This window comes from Heliangelus exortis, chromosome 1, assembly GCF_036169615.1.
Source record: "Heliangelus exortis chromosome 1, bHelExo1.hap1, whole genome shotgun sequence".
NCBI lineage: Eukaryota > Metazoa > Chordata > Aves > Apodiformes > Trochilidae > Heliangelus > Heliangelus exortis.
The window spans coordinates 87,541,656-87,562,082 of NC_092422.1; the positions used below are offsets into that span (position 1 = coordinate 87,541,656).

The 20,427-nt window shown below is 60.1% G+C and overlaps 1 protein-coding gene across 1 annotated transcript; it reads right to left on the bottom strand.

The window, feature by feature from the left end:
- Positions 1–49: 49 nt before the first annotated feature.
- Positions 50–19,963, bottom strand: LOC139792162 (serine-rich adhesin for platelets-like). Its single transcript, XM_071735148.1, has 27 exons — positions 19,307–19,963; positions 18,554–19,048; positions 17,801–18,295; positions 17,048–17,542; positions 16,296–16,790; positions 15,543–16,037; positions 14,790–15,284; positions 14,037–14,531; positions 13,284–13,778; positions 12,525–13,025; positions 12,106–12,266; positions 11,001–11,682; positions 10,242–10,742; positions 9,489–9,983; positions 8,736–9,230; positions 7,983–8,477; positions 7,230–7,724; positions 6,477–6,971; positions 5,718–6,218; positions 4,965–5,459; positions 4,546–4,706; positions 3,447–4,122; positions 2,694–3,188; positions 1,941–2,435; positions 1,188–1,682; positions 435–929; positions 50–58 (listed from the first exon to the last, which is right to left on the bottom strand). The coding sequence occupies exons 1-27, from the start codon at positions 19,961–19,963 to the stop codon at positions 50–52; spliced, it is 12,759 nt and encodes a 4,252-aa protein (XP_071591249.1).
- Positions 19,964–20,427: the final 464 nt, after the last annotated feature.

The following is a 20,427-nucleotide window of genomic DNA, read 5'->3' on the forward strand; positions in this document are numbered from 1 at the left end:
AAACTCCCTTAATCGGTGCATGTATAATTGCGTATTTTCAGTGGTTCTCTCAAAATTCCTGTTTGAAAGTTATATCCAGAAATTTTAATTCACAGATGCTATGACTGAGGAAAACCAATACTGTAATAGATTTTAACAACTCATTTTGGATACTTATTACGAAATATAAAAAAAAAAAATAAAAATATATGTTTAGAAAAATACTCACAACAAGCTGAAGCAGAAGATGAATTAATAGATGTTGAAATGAAAGACACAATAGTAGTGTTGGAGGTGGATGCAGATGGTTTGGGGCTGGGCACGCTGGAAACTGGGCTGTGGCTGTCGGGCTGTGTCATCACGGTGCTCTGCCCAGGGCTGGTGATGCCAGGAGTGGAAGAAGGAGCAGAGGACAGCGATTCTGTGGTGGGGTGGGAAGTGGTTTTCAAGCCCACCTCAGTGGCTGTGCTGGCACTACTTGTGTGTGAGCTTTGAGTGTCTTCTGAGGATGCCTCAGGGGAGGAGGAGGAGGAGGAGGAGGAGGAGGAGTGGGTCGTCACTGCCGAGCTGGGCCTGAGAGACACAGAGGCAGCACTGACGCTCGCTGTGCCCGTGACTGTGGCAGTGGCGTTATAGCTCATGGTGTGGAAGGAGGAACTCGTTGCCTCGCTCGAGGAAGACATCCCTTCTAGAGTGTGTGTCGTGGGTGCAGTCTCTGTGCTCCCTTCTATGCTCCCATTCCCTGTTGTGGAGGGTGTCCCTGACAACGTTGCCAGTGTGGAGACTGACGTCTTGGCGTTGGGCTCCGCCGTCATTTCGCTGCCCTGGTTGGCAGTGGGACTTTGGCCAGGAGGAGTGGTGGCAAGGCTGTCCACCGCAGCCGTGGACATGGTGGGTATGGTGCTCCGGCTGGATGATGAAGTGGCCTCCGTCTTGCCCGTGGCCTGACCCTGTGTGAGGGGTTTGGAGGTGTGAGTCTCTGTCTGTGTCTCCACAGTGCCAGGCAGCGTGGACAAAAGGCCAGTGCCAGCCTCGGTGGTGCTGGAGGTGGATGCTGAAGTCTTGGGGCTGGGCACGCTGGAAACTGGGCTGTGGCTGTCGGGCTGTGTCATCACGGTGCTCTGCCCAGGGCTGGTGATGCCAGGAGTGGAAGAAGGAGCAGAGGACAGCGATTCTGTGGTGGGGTGGGAAGTGGTTTTCAAGCCCACCTCAGTGGCTGTGCTGGCACTACTTGTGTGTGAGCTTTGAGTGTCTTCTGAGGATGCCTCAGGGGAGGAGGAGGAGGAGGAGGAGGAGGAGGAGTGGGTCGTCACTGCCGAGCTGGGCCTGAGAGACACAGAGGCAGCACTGACGCTCGCTGTGCCCGTGACTGTGGCAGTGGCGTTATAGCTCATGGTGTGGAAGGAGGAACTCGTTGCCTCGCTCGAGGAAGACATCCCTTCTAGAGTGTGTGTCGTGGGTGCAGTCTCTGTGCTCCCTTCTATGCTCCCATTCCCTGTTGTGGAGGGTGTCCCTGACAACGTTGCCAGTGTGGAGACTGACGTCTTGGCGTTGGGCTCCGCCGTCATTTCGCTGCCCTGGTTGGCAGTGGGACTTTGGCCAGGAGGAGTGGTGGCAAGGCTGTCCACCGCAGCCGTGGACATGGTGGGTATGGTGCTCCGGCTGGATGATGAAGTGGCCTCCGTCTTGCCCGTGGCCTGACCCTGTGTGAGGGGTTTGGAGGTGTGAGTCTCTGTCTGTGTCTCCACAGTGCCAGGCAGCGTGGACAAAAGGCCAGTGCCAGCCTCGGTGGTGCTGGAGGTGGATGCTGAAGTCTTGGGGCTGGGCACGCTGGAAACTGGGCTGTGGCTGTCGGGCTGTGTCATCACGGTGCTCTGCCCAGGGCTGGTGATGCCAGGAGTGGAAGAAGGAGCAGAGGACAGCGATTCTGTGGTGGGGTGGGAAGTGGTTTTCAAGCCCACCTCAGTGGCTGTGCTGGCACTACTTGTGTGTGAGCTTTGAGTGTCTTCTGAGGATGCCTCAGGGGAGGAGGAGGAGGAGGAGGAGGAGAAGGAGTGGGTCGTCACTGCCGAGCTGGGCCTGAGAGACACAGAGGCAGCACTGACGCTCGCTGTGCCCGTGACTGTGGCAGTGGCGTTATAGCTCATGGTGTGGAAGGAGGAACTCGTTGCCTCGCTCGAGGAAGACATCCCTTCTAGAGTGTGTGTCGTGGGTGCAGTCTCTGTGCTCCCTTCTATGCTCCCATTCCCTGTTGTGGAGGGTGTCCCTGACAACGTTGCCAGTGTGGAGACTGACGTCTTGGCGTTGGGCTCCGCCGTCATTTCGCTGCCCTGGTTGGCAGTGGGACTTTGGCCAGGAGGAGTGGTGGCAAGGCTGTCCACAGCAGCCGTGGACATGGTGGGTATGGTGCTCCGGCTGGATGATGAAGTGGCCTCCGTCTTGCCCGTGGCCTGACTCTGTGTGAGGGGTTTGGAGGTGTGAGTCTCTGTCTGTGTCTCCACAGTGCCAGGCAGCGTGGACAAAAGGCCAGTGCCAGCCTCGGTGGTGCTGGAGGTGGATGCTGAAGTCTTGGGGCTGGGCACGCTGGAAACTGGGCTGTGGCTGTCGGGCTGTGTCATCACGGTGCTCTGCCCAGGGCTGGTGATGCCAGGAGTGGAAGAAGGAGCAGAGGACAGCGATTCTGTGGTGGGGTGGGAAGTGGTTTTCAAGCCCACCTCAGTGGCTGTGCTGGCACTACTTGTGTGTGAGCTTTGAGTGTCTTCTGAGGATGCCTCAGGGGAGGAGGAGGAGGAGGAGGAGGAGGAGGAGTGGGTCGTCACTGCCGAGCTGGGCCTGAGAGACACAGAGGCAGCACTGACGCTCGCTGTGCCCGTGACTGTGGCAGTGGCGTTATAGCTCATGGTGTGGAAGGAGGAACTCGTTGCCTCGCTCGAGGAAGACATCCCTTCTAGAGTGTGTGTCGTGGGTGCAGTCTCTGTGCTCCCTTCTATGCTCCCATTCCCTGTTGTGGAGGGTGTCCCTGACAACGTTGCCAGTGTGGAGACTGACGTCTTGGCGTTGGGCTCCGCCGTCATTTCGCTGCCCTGGTTGGCAGTGGGACTTTGGCCAGGAGGAGTGGTGGCAAGGCTGTCCACCGCAGCCGTGGACATGGTGGGTATGGTGCTCCGGCTGGATGATGAAGTGGCCTCCGTCTTGCCCGTGGCCTGACCCTGTGTGAGGGGTTTGGAGGTGTGAGTCTCTGTCTGTGTCTCCACAGTGCCAGGCAGCGTGGACAAAAGGCCAGTGCCAGCCTCGGTGGTGCTGGAGGTGGATGCTGAAGTCTTGGGGCTGGGCACGCTGGAAACTGGGCTGTGGCTGTCGGGCTGTGTCATCACAGTGCTCTGCCCAGGGCTGGTGATGCCAGGAGTGGAAGAAGGAGCAGAGGACAGCGATTCTGTGGTGGGGTGGGAAGTGGTTTTCAAGCCCACCTCAGTGGCTGTGCTGGCACTACTTGTGTGTGAGCTTTGAGTGTCTTCTGAGGATGCCTCAGGGGAGGAGGAGGAGGAGGAGGAGGAGGAGGAGTGGGTCGTCACTGCCGAGCTGGGCCTGAGAGACACAGAGGCAGCACTGACGCTCGCTGTGCCCGTGACTGTGGCAGTGGCGTTATAGCTCATGGTGTGGAAGGAGGAACTCGTTGCCTCGCTCGAGGAAGACATCCCTTCTAGAGTGTGTGTCGTGGGTGCAGTCTCTGTGCTCCCTTCTATGCTCCCATTCCCTGTTGTGGAGGGTGTCCCTGACAACGTTGCCAGTGTGGAGACTGACGTCTTGGCGTTGGGCTCCGCCGTCATTTCGCTGCCCTGGTTGGCAGTGGGACTTTGGCCAGGAGGAGTGGTGGCAAGGCTGTCCACAGCAGCCGTGGACATGGTGGGTATGGTGCTCCGGCTGGATGATGAAGTGGCCTCCGTCTTGCCCGTGGCCTGACCCTGTGTGAGGGGTTTGGAGGTGTGAGTCTCTGTCTGTGTCTCCACAGTGCCAGGCAGCGTGGACAAAAGGCCAGTGCCAGCCTCGGTGGTGCTGGAGGTGGATGCTGAAGTCTTGGGGCTGGGCACGCTGGAAACTGGGCTGTGGCTGTCGGGCTGTGTCATCACGGTGCTCTGCCCAGGGCTGGTGATGCCAGGAGTGGAAGAAGGAGCAGAGGACAGCGATTCTGTGGTGGGGTGGGAAGTGGTTTTCAAGCCCACCTCAGTGGCTGTGCTGGCACTACTTGTGTGTGAGCTTTGAGTGTCTTCTGAGGATGCCTCAGGGGAGGAGGAGGAGGAGGAGGAGGAGGAGGAGGAGGAGGAGGAGTGGGTCGTCACTGCCGAGCTGGGCCTGAGAGACACAGAGGCAGCACTGACGCTCGCTGTGCCCGTGACTGTGGCAGTGGCGTTATAGCTCATGGTGTGGAAGGAGGAACTCGTTGCCTCGCTCGAGGAAGACATCCCTTCTAGAGTGTGTGTCGTGGGTGCAGTCTCTGTGCTCCCTTCTATGCTCCCATTCCCTGTTGTGGAGGGTGTCCCTGACAACGTTGCCAGTGTGGAGACTGACGTCTTGGCGTTGGGCTCCGCCGTCATTTCGCTGCCCTGGTTGGCAGTGGGACTTTGGCCAGGAGGAGTGGTGGCAAGGCTGTCCACAGCAGCCGTGGACATGGTGGGTATGGTGCTCCGGCTGGATGATGAAGTGGCCTCCGTCTTGCCCGTGGCCTGACCCTGTGTGAGGGGTTTGGAGGTGTGAGTCTCTGTCTGTGTCTCCACAGTGCCAGGCAGCGTGGACAAAAGGCCAGTGCCAGCCTCGGTGGTGCTGGAGGTGGATGCTGAAGTCTTGGGGCTGGGCACGCTGGAAACTGGGCTGTGGCTGTCGGGCTGTGTCATCACGGTGCTCTGCCCAGGGCTGGTGATGCCAGGAGTGGAAGAAGGAGCAGAGGACAGCGATTCTGTGGTGGGGTGGGAAGTGGTTTTCAAGCCCACCTCAGTGGCTGTGCTGGCACTACTTGTGTGTGAGCTTTGAGTGTCTTCTGAGGATGCCTCAGGGGAGGAGGAGGAGGAGGAGGAGGAGGAGGAGTGGGTCGTCACTGCCGAGCTGGGCCTGAGAGACACAGAGGCAGCACTGACGCTCGCTGTGCCCGTGACTGTGGCAGTGGCGTTATAGCTCATGGTGTGGAAGGAGGAACTCGTTGCCTCGCTCGAGGAAGACATCCCTTCTAGAGTGTGTGTCGTGGGTGCAGTCTCTGTGCTCCCTTCTATGCTCCCATTCCCTGTTGTGGAGGGTGTCCCTGACAACGTTGCCAGTGTGGAGACTGACGTCTTGGCGTTGGGCTCCGCCGTCATTTCGCTGCCCTGGTTGGCAGTGGGACTTTGGCCAGGAGGAGTGGTGGCAAGGCTGTCCACCGCAGCCGTGGACATGGTGGGTATGGTGCTCCGGCTGGATGATGAAGTGGCCTCCGTCTTGCCCGTGGCCTGACCCTGTGTGAGGGGTTTGGAGGTGTGAGTCTCTGTCTGTGTCTCCACAGTGCCAGGCAGCGTGGACAAAAGGCCAGTGCCAGCCTCGGTGGTGCTGGAGGTGGATGCTGAAGTCTTGGGGCTGGGCACGCTGGAAACTGGGCTGTGGCTGTCGGGCTGTGTCATCACGGTGCTCTGCCCAGGGCTGGTGATGCCAGGAGTGGAAGAAGGAGCAGAGGACAGCGATTCTGTGGTGGGGTGGGAAGTGGTTTTCAAGCCCACCTCAGTGGCTGTGCTGGCACTACTTGTGTGTGAGCTTTGAGTGTCTTCTGAGGATGCCTCAGGGGAGGAGGAGGAGGAGGAGGAGGAGGAGGAGGAGGAGTGGGTCGTCACTGCCGAGCTGGGCCTGAGAGACACAGAGGCAGCACTGACGCTCGCTGTGCCCGTGACTGTGGCAGTGGCGTTATAGCTCATGGTGTGGAAGGAGGAACTCGTTGCCTCGCTCGAGGAAGACATCCCTTCTAGAGTGTGTGTCGTGGGTGCAGTCTCTGTGCTCCCTTCTATGCTCCCATTCCCTGTTGTGGAGGGTGTCCCTGACAACGTTGCCAGTGTGGAGACTGACGTCTTGGCGTTGGGCTCCGCCGTCATTTCGCTGCCCTGGTTGGCAGTGGGACTTTGGCCAGGAGGAGTGGTGGCAAGGCTGTCCACAGCAGCCGTGGACATGGTGGGTATGGTGCTCCGGCTGGATGATGAAGTGGCCTCCGTCTTGCCCGTGGCCTGACCCTGTGTGAGGGGTTTGGAGGTGTGAGTCTCTGTCTGTGTCTCCACAGTGCCAGGCAGCGTGGACAAAAGGCCAGTGCCAGCCTCGGTGGTGCTGGAGGTGGATGCTGAAGTCTTGGGGCTGGGCACGCTGGAAACTGGGCTGTGGCTGTCGGGCTGTGTCATCACGGTGCTCTGCCCAGGGCTGGTGATGCCAGGAGTGGAAGAAGGAGCAGAGGACAGCGATTCTGTGGTGGGGTGGGAAGTGGTTTTCAAGCCCACCTCAGTGGCTGTGCTGGCACTACTTGTGTGTGAGCTTTGAGTGTCTTCTGAGGATGCCTCAGGGGAGGAGGAGGAGGAGGAGGAGGAGAAGGAGTGGGTCGTCACTGCCGAGCTGGGCCTGAGAGACACAGAGGCAGCACTGACGCTCGCTGTGCCCGTGACTGTGGCAGTGGCGTTATAGCTCATGGTGTGGAAGGAGGAACTCGTTGCCTCGCTCGAGGAAGACATCCCTTCTAGAGTGTGTGTCGTGGGTGCAGTCTCTGTGCTCCCTTCTATGCTCCCATTCCCTGTTGTGGAGGGTGTCCCTGACAACGTTGCCAGTGTGGAGACTGACGTCTTGGCGTTGGGCTCCGCCGTCATTTCGCTGCCCTGGTTGGCAGTGGGACTTTGGCCAGGAGGAGTGGTGGCAAGGCTGTCCACAGCAGCCATGGACATGGTGGGTATGGTGCTCCGGCTGGATGATGAAGTGGCCTCCGTCTTGCCCGTGGCCTGACCCTGTGTGAGGGGTTTGGAGGTGTGAGTCTCTGTCTGTGTCTCCACAGTGCCAGGCAGCGTGGACAAAAGGCCAGTGCCAGCCTCGGTGGTGCTGGAGGTGGATGCTGAAGTCTTGGGGCTGGGCACGCTGGAAACTGGGCTGTGGCTGTCGGGCTGTGTCATCACGGTGCTCTGCCCAGGGCTGGTGATGCCAGGAGTGGAAGAAGGAGCAGAGGACAGCGATTCTGTGGTGGGGTGGGAAGTGGTTTTCAAGCCCACCTCAGTGGCTGTGCTGGCACTACTTGTGTGTGAGCTTTGAGTGTCTTCTGAGGATGCCTCAGGGGAGGAGGAGGAGGAGGAGGAGGAGGAGGAGTGGGTCGTCACTGCCGAGCTGGGCCTGAGAGACACAGAGGCAGCACTGACGCTCGCTGTGCCCGTGACTGTGGCAGTGGCGTTATAGCTCATGGTGTGGAAGGAGGAACTCGTTGCCTCGCTCGAGGAAGACATCCCTTCTAGAGTGTGTGTCGTGGGTGCAGTCTCTGTGCTCCCTTCTATGCTCCCATTCCCTGTTGTGGAGGGTGTCCCTGACAACGTTGCCAGTGTGGAGACTGACGTCTTGGCGTTGGGCTCCGCCGTCATTTCGCTGCCCTGGTTGGCAGTGGGACTTTGGCCAGGAGGAGTGGTGGCAAGGCTGTCCACAGCAGCCGTGGACATGGTGGGTATGGTGCTCCGGCTGGATGATGAAGTGGCCTCCGTCTTGCCCGTGGCCTGACCCTGTGTGAGGGGTTTGGAGGTGTGAGTCTCTGTCTGTGTCTCCACAGTGCCAGGCAGCGTGGACAAAAGGCCAGTGCCAGCCTCGGTGGTGCTGGAGGTGGATGCTGAAGTCTTGGGGCTGGGCACGCTGGAAACTGGGCTGTGGCTGTCGGGCTGTGTCATCACGGTGCTCTGCCCAGGGCTGGTGATGCCAGGAGTGGAAGAAGGAGCAGAGGACAGCGATTCTGTGGTGGGGTGGGAAGTGGTTTTCAAGCCCACCTCAGTGGCTGTGCTGGCACTACTTGTGTGTGAGCTTTGAGTGTCTTCTGAGGATGCCTCAGGGGAGGAGGAGGAGGAGGAGGAGGAGGAGGAGTGGGTCGTCACTGCCGAGCTGGGCCTGAGAGACACAGAGGCAGCACTGACGCTCGCTGTGCCCGTGACTGTGGCAGTGGCGTTATAGCTCATGGTGTGGAAGGAGGAACTCGTTGCCTCGCTCGAGGAAGACATCCCTTCTAGAGTGTGTGTCGTGGGTGCAGTCTCTGTGCTCCCTTCTATGCTCCCATTCCCTGTTGTGGAGGGTGTCCCTGACAACGTTGCCAGTGTGGAGACTGACGTCTTGGCGTTGGGCTCCGCCGTCATTTCGCTGCCCTGGTTGGCAGTGGGACTTTGGCCAGGAGGAGTGGTGGCAAGGCTGTCCACAGCAGCCGTGGACATGGTGGGTATGGTGCTCCGGCTGGATGATGAAGTGGCCTCCGTCTTGCCCGTGGCCTGACCCTGTGTGAGGGGTTTGGAGGTGTGAGTCTCTGTCTGTGTCTCCACAGTGCCAGGCAGCGTGGACAAAAGGCCAGTGCCAGCCTCGGTGGTGCTGGAGGTGGATGCTGAAGTCTTGGGGCTGGGCACGCTGGAAACTGGGCTGTGGCTGTCGGGCTGTGTCATCACGGTGCTCTGCCCAGGGCTGGTGATGCCAGGAGTGGAAGAAGGAGCAGAGGACAGCGATTCTGTGGTGGGGTGGGAAGTGGTTTTCAAGCCCACCTCAGTGGCTGTGCTGGCACTACTTGTGTGTGAGCTTTGAGTGTCTTCTGAGGATGCCTCAGGGGAGGAGGAGGAGGAGGAGGAGGAGGAGGAGTGGGTCGTCACTGCCGAGCTGGGCCTGAGAGACACAGAGGCAGCACTGACGCTCGCTGTGCCCGTGACTGTGGCAGTGGCGTTATAGCTCATGGTGTGGAAGGAGGAACTCGTTGCCTCGCTCGAGGAAGACATCCCTTCTAGAGTGTGTGTCGTGGGTGCAGTCTCTGTGCTCCCTTCTATGCTCCCATTCCCTGTTGTGGAGGGTGTCCCTGACAACGTTGCCAGTGTGGAGACTGACGTCTTGGCGTTGGGCTCCGCCGTCATTTCGCTGCCCTGGTTGGCAGTGGGACTTTGGCCAGGAGGAGTGGTGGCAAGGCTGTCCACAGCAGCCGTGGACATGGTGGGTATGGTGCTCCGGCTGGATGATGAAGTGGCCTCCGTCTTGCCCGTGGCCTGACCCTGTGTGAGGGGTTTGGAGGTGTGAGTCTCTGTCTGTGTCTCCACAGTGCCAGGCAGCGTGGACAAAAGGCCAGTGCCAGCCTCGGTGGTGCTGGAGGTGGATGCTGAAGTCTTGGGGCTGGGCACGCTGGAAACTGGGCTGTGGCTGTCGGGCTGTGTCATCACGGTGCTCTGCCCAGGGCTGGTGATGCCAGGAGTGGAAGAAGGAGCAGAGGACAGCGATTCTGTGGTGGGGTGGGAAGTGGTTTTCAAGCCCACCTCAGTGGCTGTGCTGGCACTACTTGTGTGTGAGCTTTGAGTGTCTTCTGAGGATGCCTCAGGGGAGGAGGAGGAGGAGGAGGAGGAGGAGGAGTGGGTCGTCACTGCCGAGCTGGGCCTGAGAGACACAGAGGCAGCACTGACGCTCGCTGTGCCCGTGACTGTGGCAGTGGCGTTATAGCTCATGGTGTGGAAGGAGGAACTCGTTGCCTCGCTCGAGGAAGACATCCCTTCTAGAGTGTGTGTCGTGGGTGCAGTCTCTGTGCTCCCTTCTATGCTCCCATTCCCTGTTGTGGAGGGTGTCCCTGACAACGTTGCCAGTGTGGAGACTGACGTCTTGGCGTTGGGCTCCGCCGTCATTTCGCTGCCCTGGTTGGCAGTGGGACTTTGGCCAGGAGGAGTGGTGGCAAGGCTGTCCACAGCAGCCGTGGACATGGTGGGTATGGTGCTCCGGCTGGATGATGAAGTGGCCTCCGTCTTGCCCGTGGCCTGACCCTGTGTGAGGGGTTTGGAGGTGTGAGTCTCTGTCTGTGTCTCCACAGTGCCAGGCAGCGTGGACAAAAGGCCAGTGCCAGCCTCGGTGGTGCTGGAGGTGGATGCTGAAGTCTTGGGGCTGGGCACGCTGGAAACTGGGCTGTGGCTGTCGGGCTGTGTCATCACGGTGCTCTGCCCAGGGCTGGTGATGCCAGGAGTGGAAGAAGGAGCAGAGGACAGCGATTCTGTGGTGGGGTGGGAAGTGGTTTTCAAGCCCACCTCAGTGGCTGTGCTGGCACTACTTGTGTGTGAGCTTTGAGTGTCTTCTGAGGATGCCTCAGGGGAGGAGGAGGAGGAGGAGGAGGAGGAGGAGGAGGAGTGGGTCGTCACTGCCGAGCTGGGCCTGAGAGACACAGAGGCAGCACTGACGCTCGCTGTGCCCGTGACTGTGGCAGTGGCGTTATAGCTCATGGTGTGGAAGGAGGAACTCGTTGCCTCGCTCGAGGAAGACATCCCTTCTAGAGTGTGTGTCGTGGGTGCAGTCTCTGTGCTCCCTTCTATGCTCCCATTCCCTGTTGTGGAGGGTGTCCCTGACAACGTTGCCAGTGTGGAGACTGACGTCTTGGCGTTGGGCTCCGCCGTCATTTCGCTGCCCTGGTTGGCAGTGGGACTTTGGCCAGGAGGAGTGGTGGCAAGGCTGTCCACAGCAGCCGTGGACATGGTGGGTATGGTGCTCCGGCTGGATGATGAAGTGGCCTCCGTCTTGCCCGTGGCCTGACCCTGTGTGAGGGGTTTGGAGGTGTGAGTCTCTGTCTGTGTCTCCACAGTGCCAGGCAGCGTGGACAAAAGGCCAGTGCCAGCCTCGGTGGTGCTGGAGGTGGATGCTGAAGTCTTGGGGCTGGGCACGCTGGAAACTGGGCTGTGGCTGTCGGGCTGTGTCATCACGGTGCTCTGCCCAGGGCTGGTGATGCCAGGAGTGGAAGAAGGAGCAGAGGACAGCGATTCTGTGGTGGGGTGGGAAGTGGTTTTCAAGCCCACCTCAGTGGCTGTGCTGGCACTACTTGTGTGTGAGCTTTGAGTGTCTTCTGAGGATGCCTCAGGGGAGGAGGAGGAGGAGGAGGAGGAGGAGGAGGAGGAGTGGGTCGTCACTGCCGAGCTGGGCCTGAGAGACACAGAGGCAGCACTGACGCTCGCTGTGCCCGTGACTGTGGCAGTGGCGTTATAGCTCATGGTGTGGAAGGAGGAACTCGTTGCCTCGCTCGAGGAAGACATCCCTTCTAGAGTGTGTGTCGTGGGTGCAGTCTCTGTGCTCCCTTCTATGCTCCCATTCCCTGTTGTGGAGGGTGTCCCTGACAACGTTGCCAGTGTGGAGACTGACGTCTTGGCGTTGGGCTCCGCCGTCATTTCGCTGCCCTGGTTGGCAGTGGGACTTTGGCCAGGAGGAGTGGTGGCAAGGCTGTCCACAGCAGCCGTGGACATGGTGGGTATGGTGCTCCGGCTGGATGATGAAGTGGCCTCCGTCTTGCCCGTGGCCTGACCCTGTGTGAGGGGTTTGGAGGTGTGAGTCTCTGTCTGTGTCTCCACAGTGCCAGGCAGCGTGGACAAAAGGCCAGTGCCAGCCTCGGTGGTGCTGGAGGTGGATGCTGAAGTCTTGGGGCTGGGCACGCTGGAAACTGGGCTGTGGCTGTCGGGCTGTGTCATCACGGTGCTCTGCCCAGGGCTGGTGATGCCAGGAGTGGAAGAAGGAGCAGAGGACAGCGATTCTGTGGTGGGGTGGGAAGTGGTTTTCAAGCCCACCTCAGTGGCTGTGCTGGCACTACTTGTGTGTGAGCTTTGAGTGTCTTCTGAGGATGCCTCAGGGGAGGAGGAGGAGGAGGAGGAGGAGGAGGAGGAGGAGGAGGAGTGGGTCGTCACTGCCGAGCTGGGCCTGAGAGACACAGAGGCAGCACTGACGCTCGCTGTGCCCGTGACTGTGGCAGTGGCGTTATAGCTCATGGTGTGGAAGGAGGAACTCGTTGCCTCGCTCGAGGAAGACATCCCTTCTAGAGTGTGTGTCGTGGGTGCAGTCTCTGTGCTCCCTTCTATGCTCCCATTCCCTGTTGTGGAGGGTGTCCCTGACAACGTTGCCAGTGTGGAGACTGACGTCTTGGCGTTGGGCTCCGCCGTCATTTCGCTGCCCTGGTTGGCAGTGGGACTTTGGCCAGGAGGAGTGGTGGCAAGGCTGTCCACAGCAGCCGTGGACATGGTGGGTATGGTGCTCCGGCTGGATGATGAAGTGGCCTCCGTCTTGCCCGTGGCCTGACCCTGTGTGAGGGGTTTGGAGGTGTGAGTCTCTGTCTGTGTCTCCACAGTGCCAGGCAGCGTGGACAAAAGGCCAGTGCCAGCCTCGGTGGTGCTGGAGGTGGATGCTGAAGTCTTGGGGCTGGGCACGCTGGAAACTGGGCTGTGGCTGTCGGGCTGTGTCATCACGGTGCTCTGCCCAGGGCTGGTGATGCCAGGAGTGGAAGAAGGAGCAGAGGACAGCGATTCTGTGGTGGGGTGGGAAGTGGTTTTCAAGCCCACCTCAGTGGCTGTGCTGGCACTACTTGTGTGTGAGCTTTGAGTGTCTTCTGAGGATGCCTCAGGGGAGGAGGAGGAGGAGGAGGAGGAGGAGGAGGAGGAGTGGGTCGTCACTGCCGAGCTGGGCCTGAGAGACACAGAGGCAGCACTGACGCTCGCTGTGCCCGTGACTGTGGCAGTGGCGTTATAGCTCATGGTGTGGAAGGAGGAACTCGTTGCCTCGCTCGAGGAAGACATCCCTTCTAGAGTGTGTGTCGTGGGTGCAGTCTCTGTGCTCCCTTCTATGCTCCCATTCCCTGTTGTGGAGGGTGTCCCTGACAACGTTGCCAGTGTGGAGACTGACGTCTTGGCGTTGGGCTCCGCCGTCATTTCGCTGCCCTGGTTGGCAGTGGGACTTTGGCCAGGAGGAGTGGTGGCAAGGCTGTCCACAGCAGCCGTGGACATGGTGGGTATGGTGCTCCGGCTGGATGATGAAGTGGCCTCCGTCTTGCCCGTGGCCTGACCCTGTGTGAGGGGTTTGGAGGTGTGAGTCTCTGTCTGTGTCTCCACAGTGCCAGGCAGCGTGGACAAAAGGCCAGTGCCAGCCTCGGTGGTGCTGGAGGTGGATGCTGAAGTCTTGGGGCTGGGCACGCTGGAAACTGGGCTGTGGCTGTCGGGCTGTGTCATCACGGTGCTCTGCCCAGGGCTGGTGATGCCAGGAGTGGAAGAAGGAGCAGAGGACAGCGATTCTGTGGTGGGGTGGGAAGTGGTTTTCAAGCCCACCTCAGTGGCTGTGCTGGCACTACTTGTGTGTGAGCTTTGAGTGTCTTCTGAGGATGCCTCAGGGGAGGAGGAGGAGGAGGAGGAGGAGAAGGAGTGGGTCGTCACTGCCGAGCTGGGCCTGAGAGACACAGAGGCAGCACTGACGCTCGCTGTGCCCGTGACTGTGGCAGTGGCGTTATAGCTCATGGTGTGGAAGGAGGAACTCGTTGCCTCGCTCGAGGAAGACATCCCTTCTAGAGTGTGTGTCGTGGGTGCAGTCTCTGTGCTCCCTTCTATGCTCCCATTCCCTGTTGTGGAGGGTGTCCCTGACAACGTTGCCAGTGTGGAGACTGACGTCTTGGCGTTGGGCTCCGCCGTCATTTCGCTGCCCTGGTTGGCAGTGGGACTTTGGCCAGGAGGAGTGGTGGCAAGGCTGTCCACAGCAGCCGTGGACATGGTGGGTATGGTGCTCCGGCTGGATGATGAAGTGGCCTCCGTCTTGCCCGTGGCCTGACCCTGTGTGAGGGGTTTGGAGGTGTGAGTCTCTGTCTGTGTCTCCACAGTGCCAGGCAGCGTGGACAAAAGGCCAGTGCCAGCCTCGGTGGTGCTGGAGGTGGATGCTGAAGTCTTGGGGCTGGGCACGCTGGAAACTGGGCTGTGGCTGTCGGGCTGTGTCATCACGGTGCTCTGCCCAGGGCTGGTGATGCCAGGAGTGGAAGAAGGAGCAGAGGACAGCGATTCTGTGGTGGGGTGGGAAGTGGTTTTCAAGCCCACCTCAGTGGCTGTGCTGGCACTACTTGTGTGTGAGCTTTGAGTGTCTTCTGAGGATGCCTCAGGGGAGGAGGAGGAGGAGGAGGAGGAGGAGGAGTGGGTCGTCACTGCCGAGCTGGGCCTGAGAGACACAGAGGCAGCACTGACGCTCGCTGTGCCCGTGACTGTGGCAGTGGCGTTATAGCTCATGGTGTGGAAGGAGGAACTCGTTGCCTCGCTCGAGGAAGACATCCCTTCTAGAGTGTGTGTCGTGGGTGCAGTCTCTGTGCTCCCTTCTATGCTCCCATTCCCTGTTGTGGAGGGTGTCCCTGACAACGTTGCCAGTGTGGAGACTGACGTCTTGGCGTTGGGCTCCGCCGTCATTTCGCTGCCCTGGTTGGCAGTGGGACTTTGGCCAGGAGGAGTGGTGGCAAGGCTGTCCACAGCAGCCATGGACATGGTGGGTATGGTGCTCCGGCTGGATGATGAAGTGGCCTCCGTCTTGCCCGTGGCCTGACCCTGTGTGAGGGGTTTGGAGGTGTGAGTCTCTGTCTGTGTCTCCACAGTGCCAGGCAGCGTGGACAAAAGGCCAGTGCCAGCCTCGGTGGTGCTGGAGGTGGATGCTGAAGTCTTGGGGCTGGGCACGCTGGAAACTGGGCTGTGGCTGTCGGGCTGTGTCATCACGGTGCTCTGCCCAGGGCTGGTGATGCCAGGAGTGGAAGAAGGAGCAGAGGACAGCGATTCTGTGGTGGGGTGGGAAGTGGTTTTCAAGCCCACCTCAGTGGCTGTGCTGGCACTACTTGTGTGTGAGCTTTGAGTGTCTTCTGAGGATGCCTCAGGGGAGGAGGAGGAGGAGGAGGAGGAGGAGGAGTGGGTCGTCACTGCCGAGCTGGGCCTGAGAGACACAGAGGCAGCACTGACGCTCGCTGTGCCCGTGACTGTGGCAGTGGCGTTATAGCTCATGGTGTGGAAGGAGGAACTCGTTGCCTCGCTCGAGGAAGACATCCCTTCTAGAGTGTGTGTCGTGGGTGCAGTCTCTGTGCTCCCTTCTATGCTCCCATTCCCTGTTGTGGAGGGTGTCCCTGACAACGTTGCCAGTGTGGAGACTGACGTCTTGGCGTTGGGCTCCGCCGTCATTTCGCTGCCCTGGTTGGCAGTGGGACTTTGGCCAGGAGGAGTGGTGGCAAGGCTGTCCACAGCAGCCGTGGACATGGTGGGTATGGTGCTCCGGCTGGATGATGAAGTGGCCTCCGTCTTGCCCGTGGCCTGACCCTGTGTGAGGGGTTTGGAGGTGTGAGTCTCTGTCTGTGTCTCCACAGTGCCAGGCAGCGTGGACAAAAGGCCAGTGCCAGCCTCGGTGGTGCTGGAGGTGGATGCTGAAGTCTTGGGGCTGGGCACGCTGGAAACTGGGCTGTGGCTGTCGGGCTGTGTCATCACGGTGCTCTGCCCAGGGCTGGTGATGCCAGGAGTGGAAGAAGGAGCAGAGGACAGCGATTCTGTGGTGGGGTGGGAAGTGGTTTTCAAGCCCACCTCAGTGGCTGTGCTGGCACTACTTGTGTGTGAGCTTTGAGTGTCTTCTGAGGATGCCTCAGGGGAGGAGGAGGAGGAGGAGGAGGAGGAGGAGTGGGTCGTCACTGCCGAGCTGGGCCTGAGAGACACAGAGGCAGCACTGACGCTCGCTGTGCCCGTGACTGTGGCAGTGGCGTTATAGCTCATGGTGTGGAAGGAGGAACTCGTTGCCTCGCTCGAGGAAGACATCCCTTCTAGAGTGTGTGTCGTGGGTGCAGTCTCTGTGCTCCCTTCTATGCTCCCATTCCCTGTTGTGGAGGGTGTCCCTGACAACGTTGCCAGTGTGGAGACTGACGTCTTGGCGTTGGGCTCCGCCGTCATTTCGCTGCCCTGGTTGGCAGTGGGACTTTGGCCAGGAGGAGTGGTGGCAAGGCTGTCCACAGCAGCCGTGGACATGGTGGGTATGGTGCTCCGGCTGGATGATGAAGTGGCCTCCGTCTTGCCCGTGGCCTGACCCTGTGTGAGGGGTTTGGAGGTGTGAGTCTCTGTCTGTGTCTCCACAGTGCCAGGCAGCGTGGACAAAAGGCCAGTGCCAGCCTCGGTGGTGCTGGAGGTGGATGCTGAAGTCTTGGGGCTGGGCACGCTGGAAACTGGGCTGTGGCTGTCGGGCTGTGTCATCACGGTGCTCTGCCCAGGGCTGGTGATGCCAGGAGTGGAAGAAGGAGCAGAGGACAGCGATTCTGTGGTGGGGTGGGAAGTGGTTTTCAAGCCCACCTCAGTGGCTGTGCTGGCACTACTTGTGTGTGAGCTTTGAGTGTCTTCTGAGGATGCCTCAGGGGAGGAGGAGGAGGAGGAGGAGGAGGAGGAGTGGGTCGTCACTGCCGAGCTGGGCCTGAGAGACACAGAGGCAGCACTGACGCTCGCTGTGCCCGTGACTGTGGCAGTGGCGTTATAGCTCATGGTGTGGAAGGAGGAACTCGTTGCCTCGCTCGAGGAAGACATCCCTTCTAGAGTGTGTGTCGTGGGTGCAGTCTCTGTGCTCCCTTCTATGCTCCCATTCCCTGTTGTGGAGGGTGTCCCTGACAACGTTGCCAGTGTGGAGACTGACGTCTTGGCGTTGGGCTCCGCCGTCATTTCGCTGCCCTGGTTGGCAGTGGGACTTTGGCCAGGAGGAGTGGTGGCAAGGCTGTCCACAGCAGCCGTGGACATGGTGGGTATGGTGCTCCGGCTGGATGATGAAGTGGCCTCCGTCTTGCCCGTGGCCTGACCCTGTGTGAGGGGTTTGGAGGTGTGAGTCTCTGTCTGTGTCTCCACAGTGCCAGGCAGCGTGGACAAAAGGCCAGTGCCAGCCTCGGTGGTGCTGGAGGTGGATGCTGAAGTCTTGGGGCTGGGCACGCTGGAAACTGGGCTGTGGCTGTCGGGCTGTGTCATCACGGTGCTCTGCCCAGGGCTGGTGATGCCAGGAGTGGAAGAAGGAGCAGAGGACAGCGATTCTGTGGTGGGGTGGGAAGTGGTTTCAAGCCCACCTCAGTGGCTGTGCTGGCACTACTTGTGTGTGAGCTTTGAGTGTCTTCTGAGGATGCCTCAGGGGAGGAGGAGGAGGAGGAGGAGGAGGAGGAGTGGGTCGTCACTGCCGAGCTGGGCCTGAGAGACACAGAGGCAGCACTGACGCTCGCTGTGCCCGTGACTGTGGCAGTGGCGTTATAGCTCATGGTGTGGAAGGAGGAACTCGTTGCCTCGCTCGAGGAAGACATCCCTTCTAGAGTGTGTGTCGTGGGTGCAGTCTCTGTGCTCCCTTCTATGCTCCCATTCCCTGTTGTGGAGGGTGTCCCTGACAACGTTGCCAGTGTGGAGACTGACGTCTTGGCGTTGGGCTCCGCCGTCATTTCGCTGCCCTGGTTGGCAGTGGGACTTTGGCCAGGAGGAGTGGTGGCAAGGCTGTCCACCGCAGCCGTGGACATGGTGGGTATGGTGCTCCGGCTGGATGATGAAGTGGCCTCCGTCTTGCCCGTGGCCTGACCCTGTGTGAGGGGTTTGGAGGTGTGAGTCTCTGTCTGTGTCTCCACAGTGCCAGGCAGCGTGGACAAAAGGCCAGTGCCAGCCTCGGTGGTGCTGGAGGTGGATGCTGAAGTCTTGGGGCTGGGCACGCTGGAAACTGGGCTGTGGCTGTCGGGCTGTGTCATCACGGTGCTCTGCCCAGGGCTGGTGATGCCAGGAGTGGAAGAAGGAGCAGAGGACAGCGATTCTGTGGTGGGGTGGGAAGTGGTTTTCAAGCCCACCTCAGTGGCTGTGCTGGCACTACTTGTGTGTGAGCTTTGAGTGTCTTCTGAGGATGCCTCAGGGGAGGAGGAGGAGGAGGAGGAGGAGGAGGAGTGGGTCGTCACTGCCGAGCTGGGCCTGAGAGACACAGAGGCAGCACTGACGCTCGCTGTGCCCGTGACTGTGGCAGTGGCGTTATAGCTCATGGTGTGGAAGGAGGAACTCGTTGCCTCGCTCGAGGAAGACATCCCTTCTAGAGTGTGTGTCGTGGGTGCAGTCTCTGTGCTCCCTTCTATGCTCCCATTCCCTGTTGTGGAGGGTGTCCCTGACAACGTTGCCAGTGTGGAGACTGACGTCTTGGCGTTGGGCTCCGCCGTCATTTCGCTGCCCTGGTTGGCAGTGGGACTTTGGCCAGGAGGAGTGGTGGCAAGGCTGTCCACAGCAGCCGTGGACATGGTGGGTATGGTGCTCCGGCTGGATGATGAAGTGGCCTCCGTCTTGCCCGTGGCCTGACCCTGTGTGAGGGGTTTGGAGGTGTGAGTCTCTGTCTGTGTCTCCACAGTGCCAGGCAGCGTGGACAAAAGGCCAGTGCCAGCCTCGGTGGTGCTGGAGGTGGATGCTGAAGTCTTGGGGCTGGGCACGCTGGAAACTGGGCTGTGGCTGTCGGGCTGTGTCATCACGGTGCTCTGCCCAGGGCTGGTGATGCCAGGAGTGGAAGAAGGAGCAGAGGACAGCGATTCTGTGGTGGGGTGGGAAGTGGTTTTCAAGCCCACCTCAGTGGCTGTGCTGGCACTACTTGTGTGTGAGCTTTGAGTGTCTTCTGAGGATGCCTCAGGGGAGGAGGAGGAGGAGGAGGAGGAGGAGGAGTGGGTCGTCACTGCCGAGCTGGGCCTGAGAGACACAGAGGCAGCACTGACGCTCGCTGTGCCCGTGACTGTGGCAGTGGCGTTATAGCTCATGGTGTGGAAGGAGGAACTCGTTGCCTCGCTCGAGGAAGACATCCCTTCTAGAGTGTGTGTCGTGGGTGCAGTCTCTGTGCTCCCTTCTATGCTCCCATTCCCTGTTGTGGAGGGTGTCCCTGACAACGTTGCCAGTGTGGAGACTGACGTCTTGGCGTTGGGCTCCGCCGTCATTTCGCTGCCCTGGTTGGCAGTGGGACTTTGGCCAGGAGGAGTGGTGGCAAGGCTGTCCACAGCAGCCGTGGACATGGTGGGTATGGTGCTCCGGCTGGATGATGAAGTGGCCTCCGTCTTGCCCGTGGCCTGACCCTGTGTGAGGGGTTTGGAGGTGTGAGTCTCTGTCTGTGTCTCCACAGTGCCAGGCAGCGTGGACAAAAGGCCAGTGCCAGCCTCGGTGGTGCTGGAGGTGGATGCTGAAGTCTTGGGGCTGGGCACGCTGGAAACTGGGCTGTGGCTGTCGGGCTGTGTCATCACGGTGCTCTGCCCAGGGCTGGTGATGCCAGGAGTGGAAGAAGGAGCAGAGGACAGCGATTCTGTGGTGGGGTGGGAAGTGGTTTTCAAGCCCACCTCAGTGGCTGTGCTGGCACTACTTGTGTGTGAGCTTTGAGTGTCTTCTGAGGATGCCTCAGGGGAGGAGGAGGAGGAGGAGGAGGAGGAGGAGTGGGTCGTCACTGCCGAGCTGGGCCTGAGAGACACAGAGGCAGCACTGACGCTCGCTGTGCCCGTGACTGTGGCAGTGGCGTTATAGCTCATGGTGTGGAAGGAGGAACTCGTTGCCTCGCTCGAGGAAGACATCCCTTCTAGAGTGTGTGTCGTGGGTGCAGTCTCTGTGCTCCCTTCTATGCTCCCATTCCCTGTTGTGGAGGGTGTCCCTGACAACGTTGCCAGTGTGGAGACTGACGTCTTGGCGTTGGGCTCCGCCGTCATTTCGCTGCCCTGGTTGGCAGTGGGACTTTGGCCAGGAGGAGTGGTGGCAAGGCTGTCCACCGCAGCCGTGGACATGGTGGGTATGGTGCTCCGGCTGGATGATGAAGTGGCCTCCGTCTTGCCCGTGGCCTGACCCTGTGTGAGGGGTTTGGAGGTGTGAGTCTCTGTCTGTGTCTCCACAGTGCCAGGCAGCGTGGACAAAAGGCCAGTGCCAGCCTCGGTGGTGCTGGAGGTGGATGCTGAAGTCTTGGGGCTGGGCACGCTGGAAACTGGGCTGTGGCTGTCGGGCTGTGTCATCACGGTGCTCTGCCCAGGGCTGGTGATGCCAGGAGTGGAAGAAGGAGCAGAGGACAGCGATTCTGTGGTGGGGTGGGAAGTGGTTTTCAAGCCCACCTCAGTGGCTGTGCTGGCACTACTTGTGTGTGAGCTTTGAGTGTCTTCTGAGGATGCCTCAGGGGAGGAGGAGGAGGAGGAGGAGGAGGAGGAGGAGGAGGAGGAGTGGGTCGTCACTGCCGAGCTGGGCCTGAGAGACACAGAGGCAGCACTGACGCTCGCTGTGCCCGTGACTGTGGCAGTGGCGTTATAGCTCATGGTGTGGAAGGAGGAACTCGTTGCCTCGCTCGAGGAAGACATCCCTTCTAGAGTGTGTGTCGTGGGTGCAGTCTCTGTGCTCCCTTCTATGCTCCCATTCCCTGTTGTGGAGGGTGTCCCTGACAACGTTGCCAGTGTGGAGACTGACGTCTTGGCGTTGGGCTCCGCCG

Bases quoted from the DNA above. Each gene is read 5' to 3' on its own strand.
- LOC139792162 (XM_071735148.1), bottom strand. From the start codon at position 19,963: ATGACACAGCCCGACAGCCACAGCCCAGTTTCCAGCGTGCCCAGCCCC. The intron at 17,543-17,800 runs GTGGGCTTGAAA...CCCCTCACACAG, and splicing joins GTGCCAGCACAGCCACTGAG to GGTCAGGCCACGGGCAAGAC. The intron at 9,984-10,241 runs GTGGGCTTGAAA...CCCCTCACACAG, and splicing joins GTGCCAGCACAGCCACTGAG to GGTCAGGCCACGGGCAAGAC.